The sequence below is a fragment of the Nicotiana tabacum genome, chromosome 14, assembly GCF_000715075.1.
Source record: "Nicotiana tabacum cultivar K326 chromosome 14, ASM71507v2, whole genome shotgun sequence".
Lineage (NCBI taxonomy): Eukaryota > Viridiplantae > Streptophyta > Magnoliopsida > Solanales > Solanaceae > Nicotiana > Nicotiana tabacum.
In genome coordinates this window covers 103,556,080-103,566,637 of record NC_134093.1, presented here as the reverse complement: position 1 = coordinate 103,566,637, position 10,558 = coordinate 103,556,080, and the positions used below count along the sequence as shown (strand labels likewise).

Here is a 10,558-nt window from a genome sequence, read left to right as displayed (position 1 = left end):
AAGTTATTCATCACTATTTGAGTCAATTATCATCAATATATCTTGGTAAATGATAAATTTCTCAAAGAGCAATTGGTTTGATAGCGTTACGTTGAAAATGTACTCGCCGGAATATGCGTTTGGTAGTGTATGTCTCATATTTAAGAAAAAACCGACAAATAACCGAAAAAATCGAAAAACTGAATCGATAAAAAACCGACTTAATTGGTTTGGTTCCAATATTTAAAAAATCAACTTACTTGGTTTGATTTTATTTTAGGGAAAAATCGACCCAAACCGAACCATGAACATCCGTACTCGTCAGCTCGTGGTGTCAAGACTTACAGTGGTACCATATTTTGAAAATCTACGTGTCCTTATTGTGACCAAAAGAATTTAATTAACTGAAAATGGGTAAAAGAAGCAGATGGATTCTGAATCACTCAATTCCAATCGGCACAAAAGAAAAGAAAAAAAATATAATGAATCCTATAAAATGACCACAAATATGTGGAGCAAAACGAGAAGAAAAACAAAGAAACTCCTTCGATTCTTGAAGAGTACACAGCAGCAAACAAGAAAATTAAAGTGGCTATTTTTGAAAAGCCATTGTTACAAGAAAATTAAGGTTTGTTCTTTAACTTCTTAACTTTTTATTGTTCTGTTAGTGTGCTTGTTGTTGTTGCTTTATAATAATAGTAATTGAGCACTTGCCTAAGTTAGCAAATGAGCTTATAATAATCTTGTTGACTAAATATAGAAAGCACCCATTACTCTAAAAAGTGTGATTCCATTGTCATTGGAAGAGTTTTTACTATTTGTGCTTTCAATAATTAAAAACCAGTTTCTTAAATATCCTTTCTTTGTGCCACATTTAGATATTTTTTTACAAAGTTCAAATTTTTAGCAGGTAGCTTTGTATTCTATTAGTGTTAGATCTCTATTACTACATCTTGATTATTTTCTTATTGTTACTACTTGTTGCTATTGCTTTTTGTTCATCTTTTCTTTAGTCTATACCCTCATGGTAGGGGTAAAGTTTACATACTTCCCCGAACCCATTTGTGGGATTTACTGAGTTTGTTGTTGTAAATTTTTATTGCTTCAGTGGTTATAATTGAGTGTTAATTGTGATGTTTTGTTTATCTCATTTTGCAGAAGCAAAGAAACAGGTTATTTTCTGCTTGAGTTAGGAAAAGCTGAGTTGCTTTCTTTGTGGTCTTTTTATAATCTTTTACATAACAGGAAGTAGGTATTTTCTTGAAAGTTGATTTAGACTCTAGTGGGAATCTACTAGGAGTATTTTTTTTATTTTTTATTTTTTATAAATTAAGCAGAGGAGGGAAGGAAACAGAAAACAGAAAGTAAGACAAAAAAACCTTGGAATTGTTTTAGACAACCAAGGTTTTGTTGTTCAGAATGTCTGTTGCCTTGTTATGGGTTGTTTCACCTTGTGAGGTCTCAAATGGGACAGGATTCTTGGATTCAGTAAGGGAGGGAAACCGGGTTTTTGACTCGTCGAGGCATAGGAATTTAGTGTGCAATGAGAGAATCAAAAGAGGTGTGAAACAAAGGTGGAATTTTGGTTCTGTACGGTCTGCGATGGTGGCTACACCAACGGGAGAAATGGCGACAATGACATCAGAACAGAAGGTTTATGATGTGGTATTGAAACAAGCAGCTTTAGTGAAAAGGCAGCTGAGATCTACTGATGATTTAGAAGTGAAGCCGGAGATCCCTCTCCCCGGGAATTTGAGCTTGTTAAGTGAAGCATATGATAGGTGTAGTGAAGTATGCGCAGAGTATGCAAAGACATTTTACTTAGGTTACCTTTTCATCTATTTATTGGTTTACCAAAATATTGGTTTAAGTACTAATTAAGACTATATGCCTGTTTATGTAATCGATGAATTCAAAAATTGATCTTGTTTTTGTTTGTTATTCAGGAACTATGCTAATGACTCCAGAGAGAAGAAGGGCTATTTGGGCAATATATGGTGAGGTTTCTAGCCATTTAGTATCAGATACACAGACACACACACGCGCGATTAATTGGAGACAAAGAGAACTCAAATTTGAGTTTGAGGGGTACCTGTAATATGTAAAACTTGAGCTTTGAAAGGCAATATAAGAATTCAAATCTGTAGTATCAGATGTAGTATGCTTTAACTTTTTGACGGAATATTTATCATAAGAGACTTCTGGTCGTTTCTGTAAAATTTTTAGAAGTTAGATTTGAATCTCTGAATCTTTTTCATAAGAGAGTAATACTGGCGTTACTGTGAGATGATTTTAAAGTGAGACAAATCTTTCTCTCCAAATTATTAGCTAGTCTTGCATTGTCAAGACCACTTTGAAAAAGCACATGTTACAGATATTAATGAAAGTGTTGATATTGCATATATAAACGAACTTCTTAGTTGAAAAGTTTCTCATTATGTTCTTTTAAACAGTATGGTGCAGGAGAACAGATGAACTTGTTGATGGCCCGAATGCATCACATATTACTCCACAAGCCTTAGATAGGTGGGAAGACCGGCTGGAAGATGTTTTCAGTGGGCGGCCATTTGATATGCTCGATGCTGCTTTGTCCGATACTGTTTCCCAGTTTCCAGTTGATATTCAGGTTTGTCTTCCAATTCTATCATTTTTATCTTTCTCTGATTCAGAGTTCTATGTCGCTTTCTTCATTCACATAAGTTGATTCACTTGGTTCAATCATGTAAACCGTCTCATTGTTCAATCGACGTTGCAGCCGTTCAGAGATATGATTGAAGGAATGCGTATGGACTTGAGGAAGTCAAGATACAGAAACTTTGATGAGCTATACCTATATTGTTATTACGTTGCTGGTACGGTTGGGTTGATGAGTGTTCCAATTATGGGTATTGCACCTGATTCAAAGGCAACAACAGAGAGCGTATATAATGCAGCTTTGGCTTTAGGAATCGCAAATCAACTAACGAACATACTCAGAGATGTTGGAGAAGAGTAAGTACAAACCTACAATTTTACGCACGTCCAATTTGCTACTATGACATACCAAAAGATGTTAGTTGAGCTGTTTATCAGGTTTGTTGTTGCTATGTCAACATAATATTGGAATAATTAGGATAACTGCAGATAGGGAAAGAAAGCTCTTCGTAAGTGAAGTGCGATATCTTTTTGGTTAAGGCTTCCCTTGTTCTTATATATTGCTTTCGTTGCAGTGCCAGAAGAGGAAGAGTCTACTTACCTCAAGATGAGTTAGCACAGGCAGGTCTCTCCGACAATGACATTTTTGCTGGAAAAGTGACTGATAAATGGAGAAGCTTTATGAAGAAGCAAATCCAGAGGGCAAGAAAATTCTTCGACGAGGCAGAGGAAGGAGTGACACAACTGAGCTCAGCTAGTAGATGGCCTGTAAGCAGGCATAAACTCTTAGTTATATGAATATGATTTCTTGTTTGAGTAGATTCTTTTTTCAACTTTTTTGGCTGCATGGAATATGGTAGGGTTAAAAAAAAGAAGGCAATATATCAAAATATTTGGACATTAACGATCCATTCCGTTGTATTTCTTGGTCAATGAAATATCCGGATTTGATTGAAGTCATTCCATCAGCCATGTTATCTGCTACCGAAACTTAGATGATTGAGAGACCTGATATTATTTTAGTTTGAATTAGAAGTAGTTGTACTAGTATGCTTGGAAAGACAACATTGTTCCCAAATTTACACCAGTATTCTCTTCGCCTCTTCGCCAGAAGTAAGATTCGCCTTGGATACTGTTGCGCCAAAATCTTCTCTATGATCCTCTATTTGCTTTTCACTTCCTAGGAAAAGAACAGCTTTATCTTCGTATGTCTTGATAATTTCATTGCATAGTTTAGGTAGAGGCACTGGAAACAACCACTCTACCTTCTTAAGGTAGGGGTAAGGATTGCGTACACACTACCCTCCCCAGATCTCACTTGTGGGACTACACTTGGTTTATAGTTGTTGTCGTTGTTGTTGTAGTTTAGGTAGAGGCAAAGACCTATACTTTTATTGGGCAATGAGCGAGAAACGTCTCTTCTTTCCTTTTAGTTTATTCAGTGATCTGAAACTTAGCACTTGTTTTCTTATTGATTCCCGGGGTGGTGACATACTTGAATGAAGTCTATCCGAACCAAATTAACACTTCTCATGATCTCGGCTTTTGCAGGTATGGGCATCTTTGCTGTTGTACCGCCAGATACTCGACGAGATTGAAGCCAATGACTACAACAACTTCACAAGGAGAGCTTATGTGAGCAAACCAAAGAAGCTAATTTCCTTACCTATTGCTTATGCAAAATCTCTTGTGCCCCCTACAAGAACTCTTGTCACCTCTAGCTAAGGCATAGACATCAGAATTAAATTAAAGCAAGAAAGCATATATTATTATTATTATACTGTTAAAAGGAAAGAATTTGTAAAGTAGATATTGTTGTATTGATGTCACTGGTATATCATCAAAAGTAGGTAGTAAAATCCAATATAACAATTTATAGTAGTTGTATCTTCACAATCTTAAACCCTTTGAGGGACATTCTTTTTGGTTCATTGGAAAAAAATTGTTGACTCCACATTGCATCTGTTAAATTTCGGAAACTATAACCATCTTGAAAATGATGTGTTGTGCCATTTTTCGGGGTCAACTGCACATAGCCTTTTTTTTTTTTTTTTTTTTTTAGAAATTAGACAGTATTTATTTTGTTATAAAATTTTAAACTAAAAATTTGATCTTCAAGAAAATTCAAACATCATTTAGAGTGGTTACCTGGTGTCATTTCTACCATTTTTCCAAAGAATAACTAAATGGAGTAACTCCAACAAAATTATAGGCTTTTGCAGTTTTTGATGGTTTTGAGCCAACCCAATATTAAGGTAGTGGATCTGCCCTCATATATTATTAAGAAGAATTAATTTAAATAGTCATACACCTAATTGCTTAAATTAAAATAGCCGGCGAGTGAATATATGTATAATTTATGTATTATATTTGTAAGATTATATATAATAGTATATAATTTATGTATATCGGCTAGGAAAAATACACAGTAAATCAGGCCAGCTATTTGTATAAAGATCCCTATATTAACTCACAAATCATTCCATACTTTCCAATTAAGTATCTTATATTGATTTAAAAGCTTAACAAGAGTTAAAAAGTAATGATGGAAAAATATTAAACTGAAAATGCTAACACTGGGGAGGAAGTGACATTAATTTTTAATTAATATGCTCAAAGTGAGAGATCCTTAATGTGGTAGCATGGTTAGAAATACATGTATAAACTTAAAACTTCTTGAAAAAATTATAAATTTGCTGATAGAAAGAGCTATGATTCACATGTTTAAAATTTGCATTCCTTTGCTTAATGCAATACTGGGTGCGAGTAAATCTTTTTCTTAGCTAAACTGGGTAAAAATATTCCGATGCAGGATAAAACATATTGCTGACTTTTTCAGTTAATTTAATTACACAAAAGTTATACAACATGGTTCTAAGAAATAGTGTGTAATTAAGGAAGCTTTGAGCATGTCGTTGCTATGGTCAGCGAGGTGCACATAAGAAAAACGTATATGCACTTGGTATTTGTAGCAAATTAATAATCTAACCTTAATAATAACAAATCAAAATGAGAATACATATTAATTAATTAAGGTATAAGTTTATTTAAAAATACATATTGTATTTATTAGTATGATACAAATATTGAATACGAATAAAATTTTAGGCTTAGGTTGTTAGTCCTAAGGTTATTTTTGACCTTGAGAGGATATTTCCATGCACGAAAATAAGAGGGGTTGTTCTTGTTGCTACCCGTAAAGTATTGTTACAAGAGTTTAAATATACAAAATATTTATCCAATCAAATAACTTATTGGCCAATTGCAGGTAAATGTTTTACAAGTATCAATTAATAATTCGGTAAACATTAATAATTGGTAATCAGTAAAAATAGGATAAGCATTGAATAATAACCAGTCTGAATATATACTTGAAAATTCAGAGATTACCTCGGGGGGAGGGGGGTGAGTTCTAATTTTCCCTTCTATATACAAACTAGTATGCTTAGCTTGAGCTATGCCCGGGCCCAATTGCATTGTTAAGACAATAAAATGTTACGACGTCATTTTAATTGTCATAAAAGTCTAACTTAAAATTTATTTTGAACTTCCAAAAATATTGTTAAGTAGCCTGTTTGCAATCTAGTATGCTTAGCTTGAGCTATGCCCGGGCCCAATTGCATTGTTAAGACAATAAAATGTTACGACGTCATTTTAATTGTCATAAAAGTCTAACTTAAAATTTATTTTGAACTTCCAAAAATATTATTAAGTAGCCTGTTTGCAATCCTCACGCATTTATTCCTCTTGAATTTTCAAAAACACAATACGTTTCAACTATATGTTTTCAAGGTAATACTGGAGTAGTCTATAACCAATAATCTCAAATAAGTGTAGAAACCTTGAACAAATTCATGAAGAATGTGTAAGATGTTGTAACTGTTGAGTAGAATGTTTAAGCTTCAGTTATGATTCGATCATCAATGTAAGTTTTGTGTGAGATGTACACAAGAGTCATTGACCTGAAAAATAAATCAACGTTCAGAAAGTTGCTAGTATATACAGTTCATCTTTATATAATTTAAATCGAGCCTCTTACTCTTCGTCTTCATCTTAATATTTCTAAGTTATGATCTAAAATTGAAGAAGATTTTATTTATTTATTTCAGTATTCAAAATTCTTTTATTTCCTTTATCTACTTAGTAAATCTTGTAAAGCGTGAATTTTATATTTGATGAAATTAGTCTTCATCGCCCAATGAGCCCCTTCTTGTAATGGACTCGGGTTGCACTTTTTGTCTAACCTTGTTTCTTTTTTCAAAATTTTCATCTGCATTTATCTCTTTGAACTCTAAAATTTTCTCTTCCTTGCATTTAGTTTTTTTTTTTTCTAATTATTGTCACGACCCCAAATTTCCTCCGTAGGATATCGTGATGGCACCTAGTCTCTAAGATTAGGTAAGCCTATCAATGCGGAATAACATAATAGAAATCTGAAATAAATAAAACTGCAATTCAAATAATTATAACTCTTCAAACCCGCTAAATAAGTCACAAGTTTCTAAGAATTTATTCTAAGGGTCTCTATACATCAGATTCTAAAGAGAATATGGAAAGCAACATAATAATGATAGAAGGGGACTCCGAGGTCTGGGGACGCTGACAGATATACCTTGAAGTCTCCGCGTACGGCAAGTTCACTGATGCCCGGTCTGATAGCAAGTACGTAGATCTGCACAAAAAGATGTGCAGAAGCATAGTATGAGTACACCACAGCGGTACCCAGTAAGTGCCAAGCCTAACCTCGGTAGAGTAGTGACAAGGTTAGGTCAGGCCCTACTGGAAATAATAAAAGACAGGGTGAAAAGTTTAACAATATAATAATAAAAATAACAATGGGAATGAATCAAGTAGTATGTCACAATTTAACTACACAGAACAAGGGCAATTAATACCTCACGGAAGGAAAACAGAAATTTACAACTTTAAGAAAAAATACAAAATAACCAAAGGCAAATGCAGCCACGAAGAAATATCAACAAGGGCACTCCTGAGGTATCGCCTCGGAGTCCCAAATCATAAAAAAATTCATAATATTTCATTTTCTTATATCACCGCGAGAGCGTTCACATTAAATTTTAAAGAAATTATTTTTTCCGAAATGGCATCCCGCATTTTAGCTACCCTTATCACACTGCATGACTTCTAGTAGTTCCCCTACTAGCCACGCGTATCAAGCCACCCTTCTCTCACCGCATGCGTTTCAACACCCAGACCTTATACCACCGCATGCGTATCAATATCACAATGTATTATAATTTGCACCTCAAGTGCCCAAATATCTCAACTTGCCAAAATAAATCAACAACAACATAAATTTTCACAACAAGGAGCTCAAGGCTCAATCACCATGAATACAAATCTCAACAAAATATTCGGGAGTGGATAACTCAACAAAGCAATATTTCACAATAAAACACTTTACTTCAAATACCAAATTTAAATATCAAATACTTCATATTAATAATAATTCAATTAGGAAATTCAACTTTCAAATAATGAGCACAGAATAAAGTAAATAAAGTTTCAACTAAACAAGTAAAACAATTAGCAGGAAACATGTAAGACAAATTTTAAAATATATAAATAGACCAATGATGCTGAATATTACCAGATAAAATAATTTAATTAATATGTAACAGAGATCTACACAACTTAAAACTAAAGTTTTTCTATATTTAACCCGTGTATACACCCGTCACCTCGCATACACGACTTTCAACACATCAAAATTTTCATGACAATACCAATCCTAGGGGAACTTCCCCCCCACAAGGTTAGACAAGTCACTTACCTTGAACCGTATAATTCTTTGCTCCACTATACATTTGCTTCGTGAATTGACCTTCGAAAGCCTCGTATCTTTGTTGAAACAAAAATTTCTTTCAGAATTTGATTTACGAATGCCTCTAAGTGCGACACCGAAAAACAAAAGTTGACAGCAAACTTGCACAAAAGTGAAAATCAATTCACGCCTCTGACTGGACCTTGAACAGAAAAGAGCCGACCGGAGCACTCGAATGATACTCAACGTTATTCAACAATTAATGGCGAAACAACCATGAAAATGGCTTGTTATGGTGGACCCATGGCAGTTTTGGGGACAAATCTACGATGGTTCTACTGGTGGTGCTTGGTGTTGTATAGATGGTATTTTGGACTTATTTTCTGTGAGAGCAATAACAGAGAGCCAAATCCTAAAATGGGTGGTGTCTCCGTCCAGAAGCCGATGCTCTGTGTCGTCTCCCCCCCCCCCCCCCCCAAGAATTTCAGATCCTTCCCTAATTTCTAGCCCTATGTGCTTCTCTAAAATGGATGAATTCTTGGGCAAAATATAATGAGTATGTCCCCCCACTAATAAAAAATATCGTGTGTTTGTGCTCTTGTCAATTAATTTTGAGCATGTACTACAAATAAGGACAAAAATTAAAATGGGAGAATTGGGTGATCACGTGAATTGATTGTAAGCATGTGAATTAGTTAAATTAGACATAAAGGAACCTTCACCACTATGGCCATCTTTGAATTGCTCTTCTTTTCTTTTTGACTTTTGTTTTTTTTGTATAATCCAAAATACTAATCCGTAACTGAATACATAAAATAAAAGGATGAAACAACTACATTAGCTATTATTCTGTGATTTTCAATTTTATCCAAAGTAAGATAAACTAAAAATTACTAGACTAAATATTAATTAGCTAAAATAAAAGAAAATATTCATGTAATTTTTATTTTTAAGATAAAATAAAGTAAAAATTTAAAAATAATCAAAATAACAATATTATATCTAAAACCAACATCTAAGCACTAAAAGGTAAAAACTTTCGAGGAGGGTAAAAAATTACATGTCTACACACGTAACCACCGAATTAAATAGAGAAGCAGAAATTAGGGGTTCGCGGCTAAATCTCTCAAAACGATCGGCTGGGTCGTTACATCCTCCCCCTCTTAAAACAAACATTCATCCTCGAACGGGTTTAGAATTATACCTGGGGTGGTGAAAAGATGAGGATAACAGCTGCGCATATCATGCTTGGTCTCCCAAGTCACCTCCTCGACCGGATGACCCCTCCACTGTATGTTTACCTGCCCCGAGCACCGGGATAACTAGTAGAAAGACCTGGCATAGACGAGCCCTGACCCGATAGAGCATGAACGAACTATGAGCTGGAAGAGCACTGAGAGATGAATGGCCCCACTGATAACTATGTGAACCATGGCCAGATGATGCACCACGGTGAACTGGGTGAGCCGTTTGAGCATGTCTGAAAGGACGATCTCTACAATGGTGAAACTGACCCCAAGAAGGAACACCGCTAAATCCACCCTGACCACGAGGCCTCTTGGACTCCCTCTCGATCCACTCTGGCTGCGAACCATCTCAATCTGACGAGCAATGTCGACAACCTCATCAAAACTAGCACCAAGTCTCTGTTTCGGCGTCAGCGGCCACTTCTCAGGTCGGGGGAGGTGCTCAGACTCCCGCCGCCCGCACACCAAAGCAGGTGGTACAGGAATTCCAGACACCGGGGGCACCACCAGCCCAACCGGTTGCAGCTGCTCAGGACTATGTAGTTCCTGTCATGTCTGATGATGAGCAACGTCGATTGGAGAGGTTTGGGAGACTCCATCCTCGATATTTCATTAGTACCGAAGGAGAGGATGCACAGGGCTTCTTGGACGGGTATCAGAGGATACTCCGTACAACAGGTATTCTAGAGACCACTGGGGTTTCGTTCACTACTTTTCAGTTCCTTGGGACTGACTTCAGTTGGTGGGAGGCTTACGAGAGGTGTAGGCCGGTCGGCGCATCACCTCTTACCCGGCAGCAGTTCTCTATTAGAAGTTCGTGCCTCAGCCCCGCAGAGAGGAGCTGCGCAGGCAGTTCGAGCAGCTTCATCAGGGTGATATGTCCGTGATGCAGTACGATATGAGGTTCTCGGAG

The 10,558-nt window shown here is 35.8% G+C and overlaps 1 protein-coding gene across 3 annotated transcripts; it reads left to right on the top strand.

Moving 5' to 3' along the window:
• The first annotated feature begins 405 nt into the window (after window positions 1-405).
• LOC107818367 (phytoene synthase 2, chloroplastic-like) lies at window positions 406-4,567 on the top strand. Of its 3 annotated transcripts, none has more exons than XM_016644373.2 (7): window positions 406-607; window positions 1,138-1,804; window positions 1,926-1,976; window positions 2,433-2,605; window positions 2,735-2,970; window positions 3,189-3,381; window positions 4,165-4,567. In XM_016644373.2, the coding sequence occupies exons 2-7, from the start codon at window positions 1,399-1,401 to the stop codon at window positions 4,336-4,338; spliced, it is 1,233 nt and encodes a 410-aa protein (XP_016499859.1). In that variant the 5' UTR covers window positions 406-607; window positions 1,138-1,398; the 3' UTR covers window positions 4,339-4,567.
• The last annotated feature ends 5,991 nt before the right edge of the window (window positions 4,568-10,558 follow it).